The 26,939-nt window shown below is 52.9% G+C and overlaps 1 protein-coding gene across 5 annotated transcripts in view; it reads left to right on the plus strand.

Moving 5' to 3' along the window:
• Window positions 1–26,939, plus strand: part of LOC142907461 (uncharacterized) — a 206,582-nt gene that overhangs the window by 74,235 nt on the left and 105,408 nt on the right. For all 5 annotated transcript variants that reach the window (XM_076056975.1, XM_076056976.1, XM_076056977.1 and 2 more), the window contains exons 18-25: window positions 827–937; window positions 3,272–3,401; window positions 9,355–9,401; window positions 13,526–13,629; window positions 20,541–20,692; window positions 22,125–22,263; window positions 22,902–23,006; window positions 23,656–23,853. In XM_076056975.1, coding sequence (XP_075913090.1) covers window positions 827–937; window positions 3,272–3,401; window positions 9,355–9,401; window positions 13,526–13,629; window positions 20,541–20,692; window positions 22,125–22,263; window positions 22,902–23,006; window positions 23,656–23,853 — 986 coding nt within the window. The remainder of the gene's footprint in view (window positions 1–826; window positions 938–3,271; window positions 3,402–9,354; window positions 9,402–13,525; window positions 13,630–20,540; window positions 20,693–22,124; window positions 22,264–22,901; window positions 23,007–23,655; window positions 23,854–26,939) is intronic.

Consider the following 26,939-nt stretch of genomic DNA (forward strand, 5'->3'; position numbering starts at 1 on the left):
TGATGATGCTGATGATGCTGATGATGGATGATGTGGACGATGATGATGATGGCTCATGATGGCTCATGATGGATGATGTGGACGATGATGATGATGCTGATGCTGATGATGGATGATGTGGACGATGTCGACGACGATGATGATGATGGCTCATGATGGATGATGTGGACGATGATGACGATGATGATGATGCTGATGGCTCATGATGGATGACGATGATGATGGATGATGTGGACGATGACGATGATGATGGTGATGGCTCATGATGGATGATGTGGATGATGATGATGATGTGGACGATGATGGATGATGTGGATGATGATGATGATGTGGACGATGATGATGATGATGTGGACGATGATGATGATGATGTGGACGATGATGATCATGATGTGGATGATGATGACGATGATGGATGACGCCGCTGTAACGGTGTAGCGGAGTCTTGCCCGGCTGGCCAGCTGCTGATGATGATGCTGATGATGGCTCATGATGGATGACGATGATGCTGATGATGATGCTGATGATGGCTCATGATGGATGACGATGATGCTGATGATGATGCTGATGATGTAACGGTGTAGCGGAGACTTGCCCGGCCGGCCAGCTGCTGATGCTGATGATGGCTCATGATGGATGACGATGATGCTGATGATGCTGATGATGCTGTAACGGTGTAGCGGAGTCTTGCCCGGCCGGCCAGCTGCTGATGATGATGCTGATGATGGCTCATGATGGATGACGATGATGCTGATGATGATGCTGATGATGGCTCATGATGGATGACGATGATGCTGATGATGATGCTGATGATGTAACGGTGTAGCGGAGACTTGCCCGGCCGGCCAGCTGCTGAGCGAGGCGCCCAGTGCCTGCTCCAAGACTTGCTACGGATATGCGGAGCCCTCGGCCTGCGACGGAGACGTCCCCTACTCAGGTAGTCACACAGTCACACAGTCACACCACACCGTGGGGTCACTACCACACCGTGGGGTCACACCACACCACACGTCACACCACACCACACGTCACACCACACAGTCACACAGTCACACCACACAGTCACACAGTCACACAGTCACACCACACCGTGGGGTCACACCACACCACACAGTCACACCACACAGTCACACAGTCACACCACACAGTCACACAGTCACACAGTCACACAGTCACACCACACAGTCACACAGTCACACAGTCACACCACACCACACAGTCACACCACACCGTGGGGTCACACCACACAGTCACACAGTCACACCACACAGTCACACAGTCACACCACACAGTTACACAGTCACACAGTCACACCACAGTCACACCACACAGTCACACAGTCACACAGTCACACAGTCACGCCACACAGTCACACAGTCACACCACACAGTCACACAGTCACACAGTCACACAGTCACACCACACAGTCACACAGTCACACAGTCACACCACACAGTCACACAGTCACACAGTCACACAGTCACACCACACCGTGGGGTCACACCACACCGTGGGGTCACACCACACCACACAGTCACACCACACAGTCACACAGTCACACCACACAGTCACACAGTCACACCACAGTCACACCACACAGTCACACAGTCACACCACACAGTCACACAGTCACACCACACAGTCACACAGTCACACAGTCACACCACACCGTGGGGTCACACCACACCGTGGGGTCACACCACACAGTCACACAGTCACACCACACAGTCACAGTCACACCACACAGTCACACAGTCACACCACACAGTCACACAGTCACACCACACAGTCACACAGTCACACCACACAGTCACACAGTCACACAGTCACACCACAGTCACACCACACGGTCACACCACACAGTCACACCACACGGTCACACCACACAGTCACACAGTCACACAGTCACACCACACAGTCACACAGTCACACAGTCACACAGTCACACCACACAGTCACACAGTCACCACAGTCACACAGTCACACAGTCACACCACACAGTCACACTGTCACACAGTCACACCACACAGTCACACAGTCACATCACACAGTCACACTGTCACACCACATCGTGGGGTCACACCACACAGTCACACAGTCACACCACACAGTCACACAGTCACACAGTCACACACTCACAGTCACACCACACAGTCACACTGTCACACCACATCGTGGGGTCACACCACACAGTCACACAGTCACACAGTCACACCACACAGTCACACAGTCACACAGTCACACACTCACACAGTCACACCACACAGTCACACAGTCACACCACACCGTGGGGTCACACCACACAGTCACACAGTCACACAGTCACACCACACAGTCACACCACACAGTCACACAGTCGCACAGTCACACAGTCACACCACACAGTCACACCACACAGTCACACAGTCACACAGTCACACCACACAGTCACACAGTCACACCACACAGTCACACAGTCACACAGTCACACCACACAGTCACACAGTCACACAGTCACACAGTCACACAGTCACACAGTCACCACAGTCACACAGTCACACAGTCACACCACACAGTCACACAGTCACACAGTCACACAGTCACACCACACAGTCATACAGTCACACCACACAGTCACACAGTCACACCACACAGTCACACAGTCACACAGTCACACAGTCACACCACACAGTCACACAGTCACACCACACAGTCACACAGTCACACAGTCACACCACACAGTCACACAGTCACACAGTAACACAGTCACACAGTCACACAGTAACACAGTCACACAGTCACACCACACAGTCACACAGTCACACCACAGAGTCACACCACACAGTCACACCACACAGTAACACAGTCACAGAGTCACACCACACCGTACAGTCACACCAGCCCACCCCCACGGGGTCACGCCACACCCCACGGGGTCACGCCACACCGCACAGTCACACCGCACCGTGGGGTCACACCACACAGTCACACCACACAGTCATACCACACCACCCTGTGGGGTCACATCACCCCACGGGGTCACACCACACCGCAGTCACACCACCCCACCCCCACGGGGTCACATCACCCCACGGGGTCACACCACACCCCACGGGGTCACACCACCCCACCCCACGGGGTCACATCACCCCACGGGGTCACACAACACCGCACAGTCACACCACCCCACCCCCACGGGGTCACGCCACACCGCACCGTGGGGTGACGCTCCCTACCACGTGACCCCTCGCCTGCCCGTGGTGACCGCTACCTGTGCCCGCTCCACTGCCAGGCTGCTTGTGCCCCGAGGGGCAGCTGCTGGAGCCAGAGGGCAGCTGCGTCCCTCCCCAGGGCTGCCCCTGCTACGCGGGCAACCGCCTGGTGCCGGCCGGGCAGAGCTACCAGAGCGGCGGGCAGAGATGGTGAGGCGCACCTAGCCTGGCACCGACGCTGCTGCAAGCACCCATCCAGGCAGCCACCCATACAGTCACCCGCTCAGTCACGCACTCAGTCAGTCACTCAGTCAGTCATTCACTCACTCAGTCACTCACCCACCCACTCAGTCACCCACTCAGTCACTCACCCACCCACCCACCCACTCACCCACCCACCTACTAACTCACCCACCCACCCACTCACTCAGCCACCCACCCACTCAGTCACCCACCCACCCACCCACTCAGTCACCCACTCAGTCACTCACCCACCCACTCAGCCACCCACCCACCCACTCAGTCACCCACTCAGTCACCCACCCACCCACTCAGTCACCCACCCACCCACTCAGTCACCCACTCAGTCACCCACTCACCCACTCAGCCACCCACCCACCCACCCACGCACTCACCCACTCAGTCACCCACTCAGTCACCCACTCAGTCACCCACTCACCCACTCACTCACCCATCCACTCACTCACCCACCCACCCACTCATCCACTCAGTCACCCACCCACTCACCCACCCACCCACTCATCCACTCAGTCACCCACCCACCCACTCACCCACCCACTCACCCACCCACTCAGTCACTCACACACCCACTCAGTCAGCCACTCAGTCACCCACCCACCATCCCTGTGCACCAGTGGGGAGCGGTAGTGTAGTTGTGGTGTTGTGGTGTAGTTGTGGTGTAGTTGTAGTGTAGTTGTGGTGAAGTTGTGGTGTAGTTGTGGTGTAGTTGTGGTGTAGTAGTGTAGTTGTGGTGAAGTTGTGGTGAAGTTGTTGTGTAGTTGTGGTGTAGTTGTGGTGAAGTTGTGATGTAGTTGTGGTGTAGTAGTGTAGTTGTGGTGTAGTTGTTGTGTAGTTGTGGTGTAGTTGTGGTGTAGTTGTGGTGTAGTTTGTGGTGTAGTTGTGGTGTAGTTGTGGTGTAGTTGTGGTGAAGTTGTTGTGTAGTTGTGGTGTAGTTGTGGTGTAGTTGTGGTGTAGTTGTGGTGTAGTTGTGGTGTAGTTGTGGTGAAGTTGTGGTGTAGTTGTGGTGAAGTTGTGGTGAAGTTGTGGTGTAGTTGTGGCGAAGTTGTGGTGTAGTAGTGTAGTTGTGGTGTAGTTGTGGTGTAGTAGTGTAGTTGTGGTGTAGTTGTGGTGTCGTTGTGGTGTAGTTGTGGTGAAGTTGTGGTGTAGTTGTGTTGTAATAGTGTAGTTGTGGTGTAGTTGTGGTGTAGTTGTGGTGAAGTTGTGGTGTAGTTGTGTTGTAATAGTGTAGTTGTGGTGTAGTTGTGGTGTAGTTGTGGTGAAGTTGTGGTGTAGTTGTGGTGTCGTTGTGGTGTAGTAGTGTAGTTGTGGTGTAGTTGTGGGGTAGTTGTGGTGTAGTTGTGGTAAAGTTGTGGTGTAGTTGTGGTGTAGTTGTGGTGAAGTTGTGGTGTAGTTGTGGTGTTGTTGTGGTGTAGTTGTGGTGTAGTTGTGGTAAAGTTGTGGTGTAGTTGTGGTGAAGATATGGTGTAGTTGTGGTGTAGTTGTGGTGTAGTAGTGTAGTTGTGGTGAAGTTATGGTGTAGTAGTGTAGTTGTGGTGTAGTTGTGGTGAAGTTGTGGTGTAGTTGTGGTGAAGTTGTGGTGTAGTTGTAGTGTAGTTGTGGTGTAGTAGTGGTGAAGTTGTGGTGTAGTTGTGGTGTAGTTGTGAAGTTGTTGTGGTGTAGTTATGGTGAAGTTGTGGTGTAGTTGTGGTGAAGTTGTGGTGTAGTTATGGTGAAGTTGTGGTGTAGTTGTGGTGAAGTTGTGGTGTAGTTGTGGTGTAGTTGTGGTGTAGTTAACCCGAGTTTGATCCCCGCTCATGGCCAACACCGTTAACGATTATCTGAACCGGTCCTGGGCCTCCCCTAGGTAGACTCAGCCTCAAATGAGTAGCTGGTGTTGCGGTGTCGTGTATTGAACATCGTTAGCCGGCTTTCATAGGTGCTCACTAACAGCACTTGCCCCTACAGTCTATTCAAGGCTATAGGGTGATCTTTGTCTTTGTGTGTCACAGCGTGTGTCAGTGCGTGTGCCTGTGTGTCACTGTGTGTCACTATGTGTGTCACTGTGTGTCACTGTGTGTCACTGTGTGTGTGTCACTGTGTGTCACTATGTGTGTGTCACTGTGTGTCACTGTGTGTGTGTCACTATGTGTGTGTCACTGTGTGTGTCACTGTGTGTCACTGTGTGTCACTGTGTGTGTCACTGTGTGTCACTGTGTGTGTCACTGTGTGTGTCACAGCGTGTGTCACAGCGTGTGTCACAGCGTGTGTCAGTGCGTGTGCCTGTGTGTCACAGTGTGTCACTGTGTGTCAATGTGTGTCACTGTGTGTCACTGTGTGTCACTGTGTGTGTCACTGTGTGTCACTATGTGTGTGTCACTGTGTGTGTCACTGTGTCACTGTGTGTGTCACAGCGTGTGTCACAGCGTGTGTCACTGTGTGTGTCACTGTGTGTGTCACTGTGTGTATCACAGCGTGTGTCACTGTGTGTGTCGCCTGCCATTCTTCCACTCCGGTGGTGGGTGTACACCCAGGACCCCATTCCAACCTAAGGTGGCCAGGTCTCAGCTAGCTTTGTGGAAGTTGCAAGCGAGAATTTCATCATCGCTTGCGGCTGGGGTTGGCATCGTCCCCCACTCCTCCTGATGTCGAGGGTAAATGGGCGAGGTTTAGGACTGTGACTCATGCAGCTGCAATGGCTGCTTTGGGTACGCGGTCCAGACCTCCCCAGAGACCCTGGCTGGCAGAGGAGGTGTTTGTTCAAGCTGGCTGAGAAAAAGCGCCAGGCCCACTCTCATTGGCTACAGCATCCCATGTCAGAGAATGAGGAGGCTTACTGCAGCCTTCGCTCGGAGGTTCGGAGAGCCGCGAGGCAAGGATGGGTGGTGGTCGCGGGTTGCTGAAGAGATGAAGTCTTGCCTCAATGGCCCGCGATCACAAATCCCTATTTAACTACATCAAAAAAGTAACCTGCAGCGCCACACTGATTACCATCATTAGGGGAAAAAACGGTGATCCAATCTCCGACCCCCAGGAACAGGTTTGTAGATTTGCTGAGCATTTCTGTGAGGTCCTGGAAAACATCATGGGACAAAGTGGGGATTACCCTGCTGAGGCTGCGGTGCCTCAAATATTGGAAGAAGTAACCCCCTGCGAGTGGCTGGCTGAAGTGCCATCTGTTGAGGAAGTACTGAAGGCGATCCAGAGTCTGAGACCAGGAAAGGCACCGGGTAGAGATGATCTCCCAAGCGAAATGTTGAGGGAGGGTGGCGTTTGTGCACAGACTGCCCTATATGACAACAGTCTGGACCACTGGACGGGTTCTGCAGGATTGGAAGGATGCCCTGGTGGTCCCCATCTTTAAGAAGGGGGACCGCACCGACTGTAACAACTACAGGGGATCTCACTCCTCAGTGTGCCGGGAAGGTCCTGGAAAGGATTATTCAACATCGCCTTGCCAGGCACGCTGAGGAGAGGCTTGCGGAGCCCCAATGAGGTTTCAGGAAAGGGCGGTCCTGCACAGATGCCATATTTTCTGTCCGTCTGCTACAGCAGAGGTGTAGGGAATTCCAACAAGACCTACATCTCTGCTTTATTGACCTGGTCAAGGCCTATGATACCATCAGTAGGCCTGGGCTCTGGGTTGTTCTTCGTGTTTTTGGAGTCCCTGACCCTCTGCTCACGATCATTAAGGACCTTCATGATGGTGAGCGGGCCCAGGTAAAACTACGTGGCCAGGAGTCAGAGCCATTCCCTGTACACCTTGGGGTGCGACAGGGATGTCCTCTGGCTCCCACATTATTTAACATCTATTTTGACCACGTAGTTCGTGAAGCCTTCAATAGCTGTACTGGAGGAATTTCCATCTGGTACAGATATATGTATGCCGATGATTTGGTAATAGCTGCTCATTCAGAGGGGGAGTTGGAGACGTTGCTGCTGAGACTGGAGCGTGCCATTAAGAGATGGGGCCTTACCATCAGCCCCACCAAAACTAAGCACCTGCCTGGGTATTTTGTACCATCGGACACTCCACCCCCACAACTCCCTACCGGTGATGGGGCAGTTGTGGAGAGAGTGGAGAGTTTCCCATACCTGGGCCGTGTGCTTATGACTGGCTCCAGCTTAACACCAGAGGTCTCACTCCGAATCAGTCGAGCGGCAATATCTTTTCATCGGTTGCGTAACGCTGTGTGGAAGCTACCTGGTTTGTCGCTCCGCACTAAGCTTCAGGTCTTCTCGGCCACGGTCATTCCCTCCCTTCTCTACGCTTGCGAAACGTGGACCCCCCTAATGGAACATCTTCGCCGGTTAGAAACATTTAGGCTGGTCTGCCTACGATCCATCCTGGGTTTAACCAGACTGGATTGTGTGAGGAGCTCACAAATCCTTGAAAGATCTGGGCACGGTCTCATCGGTGAGCTCCTCCGGCGGGCAAGGCTGCGATGGCTGGGTCATGTAGCCCGCATGCCCAGCCAACGCATGCCGAAACAGCTTTTGTTCGGCCGGATTGAGGGGGCTAAGCGGGCGCGGCACGGGCTAGAGAAGAGATGGAGTGATGTGGTACTGGAGGACGTGGAGCTGAGTGGACTTGCCGATGACTGGTACCAGCGGTATCAAGATCGACCTCTGTGGAGGAGGCTCGTGAAGGATGCTACTGGGCAGTTGGAGGTAGTCGCCCTCCAACAACAACGGAGGGCGGAGGAGCAACGCTCACAACAACGAGCGGAGCGCCGGGTGGCTAAAGCACAGCAGGTTGGCACAGTAGGGGGCACAGGTGGTGCATCAGCCAGTCATCTCAGTCAGTCGACCCGTGGCACCTGCTGGGTCTGCCCAGTGACCTCCTGCCCGCGGGCGTTCGACACTTCACGTGGCCTCAGGGTGCACATAGCCTGGCACAAGCGTCGTGGTGACGTCGCCGCCACTTAGTGGCGAATGGCGGTTGTTGTTGTTGTTGTGTGTATGACTGTGTGTGTCACAGCGTGTGTATTACTGTGTGTGTGTGTGTCACTATGTGTGTGTGTGTATCACTGTGTGTGTGTGTCACAGCGTGTGTATCACTGTGTGTGTGTGTCACTATGTATGTGTGTATCACTGTGTGTGTGTGTGTATCACTGTGTGTGTGTATCACTGTGTGTGTGTATCACTGTGTGTGTGTATCACTGTGTGTGTGTGTATCACTGTGTGTGTATCACTGTGTGTGTGTGTGTGTATCACTGTGTGTGTGTCACAGCGTGTGTATTACTGTGTGTGTGTGTCACTATGTGTGTGTGTGTATCACTGTGTGTGTGTGTCACTGTGTGTGTGTATCACTGTGTGTGTGTATCACTGTGTGTGTGTCACAGCGTGTGTATCACTGTGTGTGTGTGTATCACTGTGTGTGTGTATCACTGTGTGTGTGTATCACTGTGTGTGTATCACTGTGTGTGTGTGTCACTGTGTGTGTATCACTGTGTGTGTGTATCACTGTGTGTGTGTGTCACTATGTGTGTGTGTATCACTGTGTGTATCACTATGTGTGTGTGTGTATCACTGTGTGTGTGTCACTATGTGTGTGTGTATCACTGTGTGTATCACTGTGTGTGTGTCACTATGTGTGTGTGTGTCACTATGTGTGTGTGTGTATCACTGTGTGTATCACTGTGTGTGTGTATCACTATGTGTGTGTGTGTATCACTGTGTGTGTGTCACTGTGTGTGTGTGTATCACTGTGTGTGTATGTATCACTGTGTGTGTCACTATGTGTGTGTATCACTGTGTGTGTCACTATGTGTGTGTGTCACTGTGTGTGTGTGTCACTATGTGTGTGTGTATCACTGTGTGTGTCACAGCGTGTGTATTACTGTGTGTGTTGTGTCACAGCGTGTGTGTGTATCACTGTGTATGTGTGTATCACTGTGTATGTATCACTGTGTGTGTGTCACAGCGTGTGCAAGTTCGGAGTACTCCACTGTGAAAACCCCAAGCAACAAGGTGAGACGGGTTGAACCACAACCACAACAACCACCACAACCACCACAACCACAACAACCACCACGACAACAACCACAACAACCACGGCCACAACCACCACAACTACCACCACCACAACAACCACCACGGCAACAACCACCACAACTACCACCACCACAACAACCACCACGGCAACAATCACATCAACCACGGCCACAACCACCACAACTACCACAACCACAACAACCACTACGGCAACAACCACAACAACCACAACAACCACCACAACTACCACAACCACAACAACCACCACGGCAACAATCACAACAACCACAACAACCACCACAACTACCACAACCACATCAACCACGGCCACAACCACCACAACTACCACAACCACAACAACCACTACGGCAACGCCCTCACGGCAAGCCGGTCCGGGCTTCACCCCTTTATTAGTCTGACTTGCCGGTGTTTTTTACGGTTAAGGGTTTGCCGATTGCCGTTACCCAGATTTATTTTGGCTTACATCGCGTAAATATAAGTGTTGTGTCGTTAAACCCGCCACCACCCGACACAGCCAATCAGTAAGGGGTTTGTGTCACGTTAACAAAACGTGGTCAATGCGTTACTAGTACAGCACTAACCGGTTGTGTGTTGGAGTAGTGAACCAATTCGTTACTAGTACAGCACTAACCGGTTGTGTGTTGGGGTAGTGAACCAATTTGTTACTAGTACAGCTCTAACCAGTTGTGTGTTGGACTAGTAAATCAATTCGTTACTAGTACAGTACTAACCAGTTTTGTGTGTTGGAGTAGTGAACCAATTCGTTACTAGTACAGCACTAACCGGTTGTGTGTTGGGGTAGTGAACCAATTCGTTACTAGTACAGCACTAACCGGTTGTGTGTTGGGGTAGTGAACCAATTCGTTACTAGTACAGCACTAACTGGTTGTGTGTTGGGGTAGTGAACCAATTCGTTACTAGTACAGCACTAACTGGTTGTGTGTTGGAGTAGTGAACTAATTCGTTACTAGTACAGCACTAACCAGTTGTGTGTTTGAGTAGTGAACCAATTCGTTACTAGTACAGCACTAACCAGTTGTGTGTTGGAGTAGTGAACTAATTAGTTACTAGTACAGCACTAACCGGTTGTTGTGTGTTGGAGTAGTGAACCAATTCGTTACTAGTACAGCACTAACCGGTTGTGTGTTGGGGTAGTGAACCAATTCGTTACTAGTACAGCACTAACCGGTTGTGTGTTGGGGTAGTGAACCAATTCGTTACTAGTACAGCACTAACTGGTTGTGTGTTGGGGTAGTGAACCAATTCGTTACTAGTACAGCACTAACTGGTTGTGTGTTGGAGTAGTGAACTAATTCGTTACTAGTACAGCACTAACTGGTTGTGTGTTGGAGTAGTGAACTAATTCGTTACTAGTACAGCACTAACCGGTTGTGTGTTGGGGTAGTGAACCAATTCGTTACTAGTACAGCACTAACCGGTTGTGTGTTGGGGTAGTGAACCAATTCGTTACTAGTACAGCACTAACCAGTTGTTGTGTGTTGGGGTAGTGAACCAATTCGTTACTAGTACAGCACTAACCAGTTGTGTGTTTGAGTAGTGAACCAATTCGTTACTAGTACAGCACTAACTGGTTGTGTGTTGGAGTAGTGAACTAATTCGTTACTAGTACAGCACTAACCAGTTGTGTGTTGGGGTAGTGAACCAATTCGTTACTAGTACAGCACTAACCGGTAGTGTGTTGGAGTAGTGAACTAATTCGTTACTAGTACAACACTAACCGGTTGTGTGTTGGGGTAGTGAACCAATTCGTTACTAGTACAGCACTAACCGGTTGTGTGTTGGAGTCGTGAACCAATTCGTTACTAGTACAGCACTAACCGGTTGTTGTGTGTTGGAGTAGTGAATCAATTCGTTGCTAGTACAACACTAACCGGTTGTGTGTTGGAGTAGTGAACCAATTCGTTACTAGTACAGCACTAACCGGTTGTGTGTTGGAGTAGTGAATCAATTCGTTACTAGTACAGCACTAACCAGTTGTGTATTGGAGTAGTGAACCAATTCGTTACTTGTACAGCACTAACCAGTTGTGTGTTGGGGTAGTGAACCAATTAGTTACTAGTACAGCACTAACCGGTTGTGTGTTGGGGTAGTGAACCAATTCGTTACTAGTACAGCACTAACCGGTTGTGTGTTGGGGTAGTGAACCAATTCGTTACTAGTACAGCACTAACCAGTTGTGTGTTGGAGTAGTGAACCAATTAGTTACTAGTACAACACTAACCGGTTGTTGCGTGTTGGAGTAGCGAACCAATTCGTTACTAGTACAGCACTAACCAGTTGTGTGTTGGGGTAGTGAACCAATTAGTTACTAGTACAGCACTAACCGGTTGTTGTGTGTTGGGGTAGTGAACCAATTCGTTACTAGTACAGCACTAACCGGTTGTGTGTTGGGGTAGTGAACCAATTCGTTACTAGTACAGCACTAAACGGTTGTGTGTTGGGGTAGTGAACCAATTCGTTACTAGTACAGCACTAACCAGTTGTTGTGTTGGGGTAGTGAACCAATTCGAATTGTAAATGCTGTGGGTTGACTCTTATCGCCGACTGGGCCGTGTCGAGTGGTGGTGGTGGTGGTTGTTGCCGGGTTTAACGCGACAACATTCACATCTTCGCCGTCAAATACATTTTGATTTAAAGCTTTCGTGACTGCAGTAATTCATTATCTTAGTTCTTTCGGTAAAGTCACGTTGAAGGGAAACAACAAAATAATAATATATATAAAACAATAAAAATTCTCACGACGTTTCGACCATAACTCAAACGGTCGTCTTCAGGTGTGTTTGTGTTATGGTCGAAACGTCGTGAGAATTTTTATTGTTTTATATATATTTTATTATTTTGTTGTTTCCCTACAACGTGACTTTACCGAAAGAACTAAGAATATGTCAAATACATTATTGCGGATGACAGTGTTCCCGAAGGCCCTTAGCTATGAGCTTTCGTCACTGCAGGAATCCATCATTTTTGGTTCTTTCGCTAAAGTCATCACGCCGGTAGCAAATAACGTAGCCTGGAAGTTCGGTAAGCAAACACTAATTTTGCACTCCAATGTTACCAATTACAGAGTATTTAGAAACTGCTGAAGCAAGTTAATTTGGAAGCGTAAACTGCGGCATTGCCTTGATGCCCTCTGGGGTTCACACGATGATTCAAAACTTTCTCCGCTGAGACTCATGCCAAGTGGCAGTCGCCTTGCCGATGAAACTTCGATTCGAAATGGGCTCGGCGGTGTAGATCGTCTCCGTGTTGCTGATGAGGACGATTCCATGAAACTAAACTTACCTCTCGGTGAAGCCATCACAGGTAGAGAGATAAAGCAAAATAAATCACGACGTGTCAATAGCAACACAAGTAATCCCCATCAGGCGAGGCAACCACAGCATGCTAAGGCATTCGGCACGGAGACTCTCTCTGTGCTCCATGCGTTGTGTCTCTCTGTGTTAACTTCCTCTGCTTAGGTGTCTGTGTATATCTATCTATCTGCGGTTCTGTGTTTCCTCTCTCTTAAAGTTAGCTCTTCGGTGCCTGATGATGACTGCTTGCGTTGCAATCGAAACGTCTTATTCTCACTCTTTGGTTCTATCCGGTAAAGTCACCACGTAGGTAAAAAAAATAAAACAGCAAAAATCACGACGTTTCGGCCGCAGCACGAGCGGCCTTCATCAGGTGAAGGGACCGGACTGTCTCACCTGATGGAGGCCAGTTTGTGTTGTGGCCGAAACGTCGTGATTTTTGCTGTTTTATTTTTTTTTTACCTACTTGGTGGCCTTACCGAATAGCACCAAAGAGTGTGGATCCTTGCAGGCGCGAAACCTTCCAATCTGGAACGTCGTATGCTATTACGTAATTTTATTATAACCTCTTATTTCTACGTGACTTTTACCGATAAAACCAAGGAGTAATTCCTGCAGTCACGAAAGCATCGAATCAAGTACACTGAAGTCGGCTTAGCTAAGACCACCCGCTGTGAAGATGACGACGTTGACGAGGTGTTTGAGGCGGCCCAGGCTTCCGATGACGTGCCCGGCGTGACTCTCCCTCCTCTGCTCCCGCCCTAGAGCTGTGCGAGGCACCCCGAGTCTACGCAAACTGCTCCACGCTGCCCGACGGAGACCTGGGCAAGGCCTGCGAGAGGACCTGCCGCTCGCTCAGCCTGCCCTGCGTGAGTCTCGTCCCCGACCACCAGCAGCATCATCGTCATCAGCAGTGTCAGCAGCAGCAGCATCATCGGCAGCAGCAGCACGATCATCATCATCATCAGGATCATCCTCATCAGCATCGTCAGCAGAATCATCAGCAATATCATCAGCAGCAGCAGCACGATCATCATCATCATCATCAGGATCATCCTCATCAGCATCGTCAGCAGAATCATCTCCTCTCTCCGCTGCTGGCTGGAGCTCGAGAGCAGAGACGCTTGTGGCTGGGGGGAGGTCGTCCTGGGGTCACCCTGCACACTTCAATCGGGTGGTGGTGGTGATGGTGGGTGGTGGTGGTGGAGGTGGTGGTGGTGGTGGTGGATGGTGGTGGTGGTGGTGGAGGTGGTGGAGGTGGTGGTGGAGGTGGTGGTGGTGGTGATGGTGGTGGGGGGGGGGGTGGTGGTGGTGGTGGTGATGGTGGGTGGTGGTGGGGGTGGTGGTGGTGGGGGGTGGTGGTGGTGGTGGTGGTGGGGGGGGTGGTGGTGGTGGGGGGAGGTGGTGGTGGTGGGTGGTGGTGGGTAGTGGTGGGTGGTGGTGGTGGGTGGTGGTGGTGGTGGGTGGTGATGGTGGTGGGTGGTGGTGGGTGGTGGTGGTGGGTGGTGGTGGGTGGTGGTGGGTGGTGGTGGTGGGTGGTGGTGGTGGGTGGTGGTGGTGGGTGGTGGTGGGTAGTGGGTGGTGGTGGTGATGGGTGGTGATGGTGGTGGGTGGTGGTGGGTGGTGGTGGGTGGTGGTGGTGGGTGGTGGTGGGTGGTGGTGGTGGGTGGTGGTGGTGGGTGGTGGTGGGTGGTGGTGGTGGGTGGTGGTGGGTAGTGGGTGGTGGTGGTGATGGGTGGTGATGGTGGTGGGTGGTGGTGGGTGGTGGTGGGTGGTGGTGGTGGGTGGTGGTGGGTGGTGGTGGTGGGTGGTGGTGGTGGGTGGTGGTGGGTGGTGGTGGTGGGTGGTGGTGGGTAGTGGTGGTGGGTGGTGGTGGGTAGTGGTGGGTAGTGGTGGGTGGTGGTGGGTGGTGATGGTGATGGGTGGTGGTGGGTGGTGGTTGGTGGTGGTGGGTAGTGGTGGTGGTGGATGGTGGTGGTGGTGGGTGGTGGTGGTGGGTGGTGGTGGGTGGTGGTGGGTGGTGGTGGTGGTGGGTGGTGGGTGGTGGTGGGTGGTGGGTGGTGGTGGGTGGTGGTGGGTAGTGGTGGGTAGTGGTGGGTGGTGGTGGGTGGTGATGGTGATGGGTGGTGGTGGGTGGTGGTTGGTGGTGGTGGGTAGTGGTGGTGGTGGATGGTGGTGGTGGTGGGTGGTGGTGGTGGGTGGTGGTGGGTGGTGGTGGGTGGTGGTGGTGGTGGGTGGTGGGTGGTGGTGGGTGGTGGGTGGTGGTGGGTGGTGGGTGGTGGTGGTGGTGGGTGGTGGGTGGTGGGTGGTGGTGGGTGGTGGGTGGTGGTGGGTGGTGGTGGGTAGTGGTGGGTAGTGGTGGGTGGTGGTGGGTGGTGATGGTGGTGGTGATGGTGGTGGGGGGCTGGGTGGTGGGTGGTGGTGGGTAGTGGTGGGTGGTGGTGGGTGGTGGTCGGTGGTGGTGGTTGGTGGTGGTCGGTGGTGGTGGGTGGTGGTGGGTAGTGGTGGTGGGTGGTGGTGGTGATGGTGGTGGTGGTGGGTAGTGGTGGGTGGTGGTGGTGGGTGGGTGGTGGGTGGTGGGTGGTGGTGGTCTCTGCTTACCGGAAGCCGGGCTGGGCTCACTCGCTCGTGAGCGACGCCTTGATGAGACCTCCTCTGCCACCCGTTGCGAACACGACAGCCCAGACCCTGCGGCGCGTTCGTGTAGAGGCACGCAGCAGCAGCAGCAGGCGAGACGCTCGCCTGCTGTAGCGGTCGACACCTCGCTCATCCCTCCTCGTGATCTATTTTCATTCTTAGCCCACGTGATGACCTCGCCAAAAGCCCGGCTTGCTACGCCTCCTTTAGAAAGTTTAAATCGCTCCGTGCACGTGGCTCCATGTCCGTCCCCCTTGCCCGCCTCCCAGAAGCTTCTCTTCCACAGCCCCCGATACCGGTAGGACTCGCACGCTCCCCGTTGCGTGCTCCCGAGGGGAGTTGTTTGTACCGCGTGGCAGCTGCTTTGCAGGGCCGCCATTTCCCCTCCCCCCCCCAGACGCGACCTGGTAGCAGCTCGGCTCAGACGGAGTCGGCTGACGTCTTCGTCGTCGTCGTCATCACGAGGAAATTTACTGCAGCAGCAGCAGCCAAAATACCCTGAGGACGCGTTGGAGGGGGGGGGGTGGATCCAGAGGAGCCGGAGAAAAATCTTCGCGTCCACGGACACACAGGGAGAGAGAGAGACAGGGGGAGAGAGAGAGATACACCACGCAAACTCCAAATATGCGGCAGGCCTCGCCAGGGTGATTCAGGATCGACCGCCTGCGTAGCAGGCGAGGGAGATGGCAGCGGGTCACGAGGAGCTATACTCTTTGCTTCTATTCGGTAAAGTCACCACGTAGGTAAAAAATAAAACGACAAAAATCACGCCGTTTCAGCCACAACACAAGCGGCCTTCATCAGGTGAAGGGACCCGGCTGTCTCGAGGACAGCGCTGGAGTGGAACACAGCCAAGCTCAGACCGCGACCTTTAAGCTGCTAACGGAGGCGCTAGAGGAGCTACTTCGGTGTGGCGGCAAGCGGACGCTTGCCGCCACGGCAGGCCGGGAGGAGCCCAGGTCGATTCGCCGAGCGTCTCTCGCTCGCCACGCCAGGCCAGGCCTGCTGGCCAGGCCAGGCCAGGCCTCCTGGCCAGGCCAGGCCAGGCCTGCTCGCCAGGCCAGGCCAGGCCTGCTGGCCAGGCCAGGCCAGGCCAGGCCTGCTGGCCAGGCCAGGCCAGGCCTCCTGGCCAGGCCAGGCCAGGCCTGCTCGCCAGGCCAGGCCAGGCCTGCTGGCCAGGCCAGGCCAGGCCTGCTGGCCAGGCCAGGCCAGGCCTGCTGGCCAGGCCAGGCCAGGCCTGCTGGCCAGGCCTGCTGGCCAGGCCAGGCCAGGCCTGCTCGCCAGGCCAGGCCAGGCCTGCTCGCCAGGCCAGGCCAGGCCTGCTCGCCAGGCCAGGCCAGGCCTGCTGGCCAGGCCAGACCTGCTCGCCAGGCCAGGCCAGGCCTGCTGGCCAGGCCAGGCCAGGCCTGCTGGCCAGGCCAGGCCAGGCCTGCTCGCCAGGCCAGGCCAGGCCTGCTGGCCAGGCCAGACCTGCTCGCCAGGCCAGGCCAGGCCTGCTGGCCAGGCCAGGCCAGGCCTGCTGGCCAGGCCAAGCCAGGCCAGGCCAGGCCAGGCCTGCTCGCCAGGCCAGGCCAGGCCTGGTGGCCAGGCCAGGCCAGGCCTGCTTCCCGCCGGGTCAGCCGAGAGGCTCTGGGCCATCGATCCCAACGTCCAGCACGAGCCCCCCAGGGCCACGCCACCCCCCACACCCCGACAGCCTTGACGGGAACGCGTCAGCAGAGTTCTCTGGGGTGGTGCTCTGTCCGGGGATGCTCCGAGGAGGTCGCTCCTCAGACCCGCCTGGCTCTCTCCCCCCCCCGCCCCTGCTCCAGACCCACACCCCCCTCATCTCGCTCCTCTCACTCCCCGCCTTCTGGGACCTTCCGCAAGTCCCCCCGCTGATCCTCCTCAATTGTTTCTCACCAAATCGCTCTCCTTTGGGTTTCCTCCAGCGCCCCTTTCTACCATCTAGCGCCTCCGTTAGCGCCGTCGTCTTCAGCGATTCATCTCGGGGCGAGGTCCCGCGTCACCTCATGACCTCGTCACATCCCCTTGGCTGGGGTCCGGTGTTCACCGACCTCACCCTAATCCCCGGCATGACCTTTACAAACTTACGATCGTCTACCTCTTACACGCACAAGTTGCTCGTGGTGCGTGTGATTCCACGTCTCCCTGTTGTAACACGTCTCTCACACACACACACCAGGTGGCTGTGGTGTGTGTCAACGTCTCTCTGTAACACGTCTCTCACACACACACCAGGTGGCTGTGGTGTGTCAACGTCTCTCTGTAACACGTCTCTCACACACACACACACACCAGGTGTTGTGGTGTGATTCCACGTCTCTCTGTTGTAACACGTCTCTCACACACACACCAGGTGGCTGTGGTGTGTGTCACGTCTCCCTGTTGTAACACGTCTCTCACACACACACCAGGTGGCTGTGGTGTGTGTCACGTCTCTCTGTAACACGTCTCTCACACACACACCAGGTGGCTGTGATGTGTCACGTCTCTCTGTAACACGTCTCTCACACACACCAGGTGTTGTGGTGTGATTCCACGTCTCTCTGTAACACGTCTCTCACACACCAGGTGTTTTGGTGTGTCACGTCTCTCTGTAACACGTCTCTCACACACACACCAGGTGGCTGTGGTGTGTGTCAACGTCTCTCTGTAACACGTCTCTCACACACACACACCAGGTGGCTGTGGTGTGTGTCACGTCTCTCTGTAACACGTCTCTCACACACACACCAGGTGTTGTGGTGTGAATCCACGTCTCTCTGTAACACGTCTCTCGCACTCACACCAGGTGGCTGTGGTGTGTGTCACGTCTCTCTGTAACACGTCTCTCACACACACACCAGGTGGCTGTGGTGTGTGTCACGTCTCTCTGTAACACGTCTCTCACACACACACCAGGTGTTGTGGTGTGTCACGTCTCTCTGTAACACGTCTCTCACACACACACCAGGTGGCTGTGGTGTTTGTCAACGTCTCTCTGCAACACGTCTCTCACACACACCAGGTGGCTGTGGTGTCTGTCAACGTCTCTCTGTAACACGTCTCTCACACACACACCAGGTTGTCGTGGTGTGTGTCATGTCTCTCTGTAACACGTCTCTCACACACACACCAGGTTGTCGTGGTGTGTATCACGTCTCTCTGTAACACGTCTCTCGCACACACACCAGGTGGCCGTGGTTTGTGTCACGTCTCTCTGTAACACGTCTCTCACACACACACCAGGTGGCTGTGGTGTGTGTCACGTCTCTCTGTAACACGTCTCACACACACACCAGGTGCTGTGGTGTGTCACGTCTCTCTGTAACACGTCTCTCACACACACACACCAGGTGTTGTGGTGTGTGTCACGTCTCTCTGTAACACGTCTCTCACACACACACCAGGTGGCTGTGGTGTGTGTCACGTCTCTCTGTAACACGTCTCTCACACACACACACACCAGGTGTTGTGGTGTGATTCCACGTCTCTCTGTAACACGTCTCTCACACACACACCAGGTGTCGTGGTGTGTCACGTCTCTCTGTAACACGTCTCTCACACACACACCAGGTGGCTGTGGTGTGTGTCACGTCTCTCTGTAACACGTCTCTCACACACACACCAGGTGGCTGTGGTGTGTGTCACGTCTCTCTGTAACACGTCTCTCACACACACCAGGTGGCTGTGGTGTGTGTCACGTCTCTCTGTAACACGTCTCTCACACACACACCAGGTGTTGTGGTGCGATTCCATGTCTCTCTGTAACACGTCTCTCACACACACACCAGGTGTTGTGGTGTTTGTCACGTCTCTCTGTAACACGTCTCTCACACACACACCAGGTGTTGTGGTGTGATTCCACGTCTCTCTGTAACACGTCTCTCACACACACACCAGGTGTTGTGGTGTGATTCCACATCTCTCTGTAACACGTCTCTCACACACACACACCAGGTGACTGTGGTGTGTCACGTCTCTCTGTAACACGTCTCTCACACACACACCAGGTGGCTGTGGTGTGTGTCAACGTCTCTCTGTAACACGTCTCTCACACACACACCAGGTGTTGTGATGTGTGTCACGTCTCTCTGTAACACGTCTCTCACACACACACCAGGTGGCTGTGGTGTGTGTCAACGTCTCTCTGTAACACGTCTCTCACACACACACACCAGGTGTCTGTGGTGTGTGTCAACGTCTCTCTGTAACATGTCTCTCACACACACACCAGGTGGCTGTGGTGTGTCACGTCTCTCTGTAACACGTCTCACACACACACCAGGTGGTTGTGGTGTGTCACGTCTCTCTGTAACACGTCTCTCACACACACCAAGTGGCTGTGGTGTGTCACGTCTCTCTGTAACACGTCTCTCACACACCAGGTGTTGTGGTGTGTCAACGTCTCTCTGTAACACGTCTCACACACACACCAGGTGGCTGTGGTGTGTGTCAACGTCTCTTTGTAACACGTCTCTCACACACACACCAGGTGGTTGTGGTGTGTGTCAACGTCTCTCTGTAACACGTCTCTCACATACACACCAGGTGGCTGTGATGTGTGTCACGTCTCTCTGTAACACGTCTCTCACACACACACCAGGTGGCTGTGGTGTGATTCCACGTCTCTCTGTAACACGTCTCTCACACACACACCAGGTGGCTGTGGTGTGTGTCAACGTCTCTCTGTAACACGTCTCTCACACACACACCAGGTGTTGTGGTGTGATTCCATGTCTCTCTGTAACACGTCTCTCACACACACACACCAGGTGCTGTGGTGTGTGTCACGTTTCTCTGTAACACGTCTCTCACACACACCAGGTGGCTGTGGTGTGTGTCAACGTCTCTCTGTAACACGTCTCTCACACACACACCAGGTGTTGTGGTGTGATTCCATGTCTCTCTGTAACACGTCTCTCACACACACACACCAGGTGCTGTGGTGTGTGTCACGTCTCTCTGTAACACGTCTCTCACACACACACCAGGTTGCTGTGGTGTGTGTCACGTCTCTCTGTAACACGTCTCTCACACACACACCAGGTGGCTGTGGTGTGTCAACGTCTCTCTGTAACACGTCTCTCTCACACACACCAGGTGGCTGTGGTGTGTGTCAACGTCTCTCTGTAACACGTCTCTCACACACACACACCAGGTGGCTGTGGTGTGCGAGTCTGGCTGCACCTGTGCTGCCGGGCTGGTCGTGGACGATGAAGGATCCTGCGTTGCGCCTGAGGACTGCCCCTGCCTGCACAACGGCCACGTCTATGGGAAGGGCGAGTCCGTCAACCTCGACTGCAATGAGTGGTGCGTCTGAGAATCACCACCTACAGAACCGACCCACGCGGAGCGTTTGACCGCTCGCTGCAGAGGAGAGGCTGCCACTCCTCTGTCAGGAGCTGGACCGGTACCGCCTGGCTCTCTGTGGTATTCAGAAGGTCCGGCGTGACTGATTTTTGTACGTGTCGATGTGGAGGAGAGGCTGCCACTCCTCTGTCAGGAGCTGGACCGGTACCGCCTGGCTCTCTGTGGTATTCAGAAGGTCCGGCGTGACGGATTCTTGTACGTGTCGATGTGGAGGAGAGGCTGCCACTCCTCTGTCAGGAGCTGGACCGGTACCGCTTGGTTCTCTGTGGTATTCAGAAGGTCCGGTGTGACTGATTCTTGTACGTGTCGATGTGGAGGAGAGGCTGCCACTCCTCTGTCAGGAGCTGGACCGGTACCGCCTGGCTCTCTGTGGTATTCAGAAGGTCCGGCGTGACTGATTTTTGTACGTGTCGATGTGGAGGAGAGGCTGCCACTCCTCTGTCAGGAGCTGGACCGGTACCGCCTGGTTCTCTGTGGTATTCAGAAGGTACAGTGTGACTGAATCTTGTACGTGTCGATGTGGAGGAGAGGCTGCCACTCCTCTGTCAGGAGCTGGATTGGTACCGCCTGGTTCTCTGTGGTATTCAGGATGTATGGCGGACCGTTTCTGGCTCCAGTCGTGACGAGGGGTAGACTGTCCCTGTGAGACGCCCGAATGGCCAGGCCTGCCACGGGTCCAGAGCGTTGGCCAGGGCTGGGGTGGCCACCTGTGGCAGGTCCTCTAGAAAGGGCCGGTAAGGCCAGGATGTTGGGTTATGACAAATGGAGGTTGCTACTGGTCTCCTCTGTGCGAGTCTACGGATCTCTGTCTGAGTTTCTGGGTCTCTGTGTGAGTCTACGGGCCTCTGTGCCGAGTCTACGAGTTTCTGTGCAAGTCTACGGATCTCTGTGCGAGTCTACGGGTCCCTGTGTGAGTCTATGGGTCTCTGTGCGAGTCTACGGGTTTCTGTGTGAGTCTACGGATCTCTGAGTTTCTGGGTCCCTGTGCAAGTCTACGGGTCTCTGCGTGCGAGTCTACGGATTTCTGTGTGAGTCTACGGGTCTCTGTGCGAGTCTACGGGTCTCTGTGTGTGAGTCTATGGGTCCCTGTGTGAGTGAGTCTACAAGTCTCTGTGCGAGTCTACGGGTCTCTGTGTGTGAGTCTATGGGTCTCTGTGCGAGTCTACGGGTCTCTGTGAGTGAGTCTATGGGTCTCTGTGTGAGTGAGTCTATGGGTCTCTGTGTGGTGAGTCTATGGGTCCCTGTGTGAGTGAGTCTACAAGTCGCTGTGCGAGTCTACGGGTCGCTGCGCGCGAGTCTGTATATGACAAAGAACAGCACTTGCCCCAACACTCTGTCGACGGCTCCACTGGGGGACCCTTTGCCTTTGTAGTGTGTGCAGTGGCGGCGCGTGGAGCTGCACCGTCCAGCCGTGCCCCGGCGCCTGTAAGATGTACGGGGACGGCCACTACGTCACCTTCGACGGCAAGCGCTTCGTCTTCGACGGGAAGTGCGACTATGGCGTCGTGCAGGTGAGCCGCGAGTTGACACGCATTTAGTCTGCGGGTGACTGCGAGTGGACGATGGCTACGATTGGATGATGGCTGTGATTGGACGGGGATCGAGCGGACAGCTGTGATTGGGTAACTGTGAGTGGACTGTGAGTGGGCGATGGCTACGATTGGATGATGGCTGTGATTGGACAACTGTGACTGAATGGCCGGTGATTGGATGATGACTGTGATTGGACGGGGATCGAGCGGACAGCTGTGATTGGACGATGACTGAGTTGAACGGTGACTGCGAGTGGACGACTGTGATTGGGTAACTGTGAGTGGACTGTGAGTGGACGATGGCTACGATTGGATGATGGCTGTGATTGGACAACTGTGACTGAATGGCCGTGATTGGATGATGACCGTGTTTGGACGGGGATCGAGCGGACAGCTGTGATTGGACGCTGACTGAGTTGGACGGTGACTGTGAGTTGACAACTGTGATTGGGTTACTTTGAGTGTACTGTGAGTGGGCGATGGCTATGATTGCATGATGACTGTGATTGGATGATGACTGCGATTGGATGTTGACTGTGCGGTTCCAAGAACCGCCACAGCCATTTGTGTGTGCTTACAGCGGTCGCATGACTAACCGTGCCCTCCCCCGGACACAGGACTACTGCGCCAACCAGGAGGGCAGCTTCCAGATCATCACGGACAACGAGGACTGTGGCACGGCGGGCACCACCTGCTCCAAGTCTGTGCGGTTCTTCATCAAGGTGGGCGCCGGCGAGATTCTCCCGCACCTCCGTTAGCACGGTTGGCTACGTATGGTGTGATGGAAGTTCAACACACGTGTACATACAAGTGGGAAAACGTGGCGCTGGTCGAACCTCCCCCTCCTCCTCCTCCTCCTCCCCCCCTCAATGAACGTGCAATGTCTACCAAGCGTCCTCCTTTCCCGCGCTCTCTTCGCGATGTCCAGCCTCGTGAGCAGCCTCGTAGCCAGCTCGCCTCGATTTCTTTTTGCCGGAGTAACTAGCCTGCGACGTTGATTTACGCTCGCTACTCGCGCTTGAAGGGGCACTCTTCAAGGTAAAATGGCAGATAACGCGATGAATTCCGGACACACGGAACATTAAGCGAGCAGCCATTACACGGACTAAGGATGAGATGAGAGCCGGTGACGTGTGGTGAACTGTGCGCAGTGCATCAACGCGGTAGGCCGCCCACCCAGAAGCTTCTCGTTTGTGGCACTCAATGCAAATTTCGTGAAGGCGAAAATTTGCAAATCGGGAGTTGGCAAATGTAGGAATGCCCGTTTATTATTATTATTATAATGATGGATCTCGCTGCTCTGCTTTAGCGGTGTTACTGGCATTGACCGAAAGTTTGTCTGTCTGGCACCCCGCGGCTCGCCCCACCCAGGCCTACAACGTGGAGGTTCAGATGGCGGACGGGGAGGTGACGGTGGTGCCCGTGGGCGGCGACGGTGTCCTCCCCGACGTCAACTCGCTGAGCGTCCACTCGGTGGGGCTCTACCGCATCGTGCAAGCGGGCATCGGAGTTATGGTCATGTGGGACCGGCGCACGAGCATCTTCGTCAAGCTCGACTCCAAGTACAAGGTCAGCGTCGCGGTGGTGGTGGTGGTGGAGATGGTGGTGGTGGTTGTGGTGGTGGTGGTTGTGGTGGTTGTGGTGGTGATGGTGGTGGTGGTGGTGATGGTGGTGGTGATGGTGGTGGAGATGGTGGCGGGGGAGATGGTGGTGATGGTGGTGGTGGTAGAGATGGTGGTGATGGTGGTGGAGATGGTGGAGATGGTGGTGATGGTGGTGGAGGAGATGATGGTGAAGATGGTGCAGATCGTGGGGATGGTGGTGATGGTGGTGGAGATGGTGGTGATAGTGGTGGAGATGGTGGAGATGGTGGTGATGGTGGTGGAGATGGTGGTGATGGTGGTGGAGATGGTGGAGATGGTGGTGATGGTGGTGGAGATGGTGTTGATGGTGGTGGAGATGGTGGTGATGGTGGTGATAGTGGTGGAGATGGTGGAGATGGTGGTGATGGTGGTGGAGATGGTGGTGATGGTGGTGGAGATGGTGGTGATGGTGGTGGAGATGGTGGAGATGGTGGAGGTGGTGGAGATGGTGGAGATGGTGGTGATGGTGGTGGAGATGGTGGAGATTGTGGAGATGGTGGAGATGGTGGTGGAGATGGTGGTGATGGTGGTGGAGATGGTGGTGGAGATGGTGGAGATGGTGGTGATGGTGGTGGAGATGGTGGTGGAGGAGATGATGATGGCGAAGATGGTGCAGATCGTGGTGTGAGAGATTCGGCCGTGTTATCATCAGAGATATTTTAGGAGTTGTTTTAGAAGATGGTGACAACGGTGTGACACTTGGGGTGTGTTTTGATCATCAAGGTCTTTCCTGCAATACCTTGAGGTCACTTGTTTAGAAAGACCAATCTCCCCATCGTTGACAAACACACTCCACTGAATACGTTCAGAGTTAAGGGAAACCAGGCTTCGTGGTTTAACCCAGATCTGGCCCCTACTCATCCGCTGCAGGAACGTAGCCTGGAAGTTCGGTAAACAAACACTAATTTTGCACTCCAATGGTACCAATTACAGAGTATTAGGATACTGCTGAACCAAGTTAATTTGGAAGCGTAAACTGCGGCATTGCCTTGATGCCCTCTGGGGTTCACAAGATGATGCAAAACTTTCTCCGCTGAGACTCATGCCAAGTGGCAGTCGCCTTACCGATGAAACTTCGATTAGAAATGGGCTCGGCGGTGTAGATCGTCTCCGTGTTGCTGATGAGGGCGATTCCATGAAACTAAACTTACCTCTCGGTAAAGTCATCACAGGGAGAGAGATCAAACAAAATAAATCGCGACGTGTCGATAGCAACACAAGTAATCCCCATCAGGCGGAGCGACGTGATGACTTTAGCGAGATAACCAAAAATGATGGATTCCTGCGGTGACGAAAGCTTCAAGTCGAGATGAAACTAAATTTTAGCAGGCGAGGCCGACCGTAGACGCACAATCCTTTGTCAGAAGTCGACCTGGCTCTCACAAACGATAGCAGCTCAGCTGGGTGGCTTCTTGCGTGGACGTTTACAGCAGCCAAGTACTCTGAACGCACGCTTAGAGGATGCATTTGGAGGGAAAAACCGGGGGACACGAATGAAAATCCACGCGACAACGTGGAGAGCAAATGTTTTTTTGAAAATGTTTTTTTGAAACGCTTACATGTGACTATCGTTTTCAATGGAAAAAGAACGGTTAATACCCTCTAACATGAGAACAAATTTATGCTAATAGCTTCAAAAATGTCAAAGAGTCTCCACTTTTTCAGTTCATTTAATCTTCTTGGTTCTTTCGGTAAAGTCACCACGTAGAATGGAAATAAAATAATACAAATGAAACTTAATAAAATATTTTATTATAAAATAATAAAAATGAAACGTAATAAAATATTTTATTATGAAATATTAAATTAATAAAAAAAAATGTTAATATTTTATTATAAAATAATTAAATAATAATGTCTGCGCGTGATAAAATACTTTTTTAATAAAATAATAAAAATAAAACGTGATAAAATATTTTATTATGTTTTATTTTATTATCATAAAAATAATAAAATATTTTATTTTTTATTTTTATTATTTTATTTCCATTCTACGTGGTGACTTTACCGAAAGAACCATGAAGATGAATCCCTGCAGTCACGAAAGCTTTAAATCGAAATTCATTTCATTTATGTTGGTGTAGCCCTGTGAGCCATTCGGCTCTTGAATCGGGTGCAACCACAACAAACAATAAAACTAAAACACGAACAAGAGAAACATCTTAAAGTGACTTTGTGTGACTGTGTAAAAACAGAAAATCCATGAACAAAAAACAGCAAAAATATTCCTGAAATAGCACCGTACACCACCAACGCTGTGTGTCAATATCCCAGTGGGATGCAAAGTCAAACAACAACAACAACCACAAGACAACTTAGATTAAGGCCATCAGTCTAACTCCGTACTACAACAACAACCACAAGACAACTTAGATTAAGGCCATCAGTCTAACTCCGTACTACAACAACAACAACCACAAGACAACTTAGATTAAGGCCATCAGTCTAACTCCGTACTACAACAACAACCGCAAGACAACTTACATTAAGGCCATCAGTCTAACTCCGTACTACAACAACAACAAGACAACTTAGATTAAGGCCATCAGTCTAACTCCATACTACAACAACCACAAGACAACAGATTAAGGCCATCAGTCTAACTCCGTACTACAACAACAACCACAAGACAACTTACATTAAGGCCATCAGTCTAACTCCGTACTACAACAACAACAAGACAACTTAGATTAAGGCCATCAGTCTAACTCCATACTACAACAACCACAAGACAACTTAGATTAAGGCCATCAGTCTAACTCCGTACTACAACAACAACCACAAGACAACTAAGATTAAGGCCGTCAGTCTAACTCCGTACTACAACAACAACCACAAGACAACTAAGATTAAGGCCGTCAGTCTAACTCCGTACTACAACAACAACCACAAGACAACTTAGATTAAGGCCATCAGTCGAATTCCGTACTACAACAACAACCACAAGACAACTTAGATTAAGGCCGTCAGTCTAACTCCGTACTACAACAACAACCACAAGACAACTTAGAT

Source organism: Petromyzon marinus, chromosome 79 (assembly GCF_048934315.1).
Source record: "Petromyzon marinus isolate PM22_M1 ecotype Great Lakes invasive population chromosome 79, UKy_Petmar_22M1.pri1.0, whole genome shotgun sequence".
In the NCBI taxonomy this organism is placed as follows: domain Eukaryota; kingdom Metazoa; phylum Chordata; class Hyperoartia; order Petromyzontiformes; family Petromyzontidae; genus Petromyzon; species Petromyzon marinus.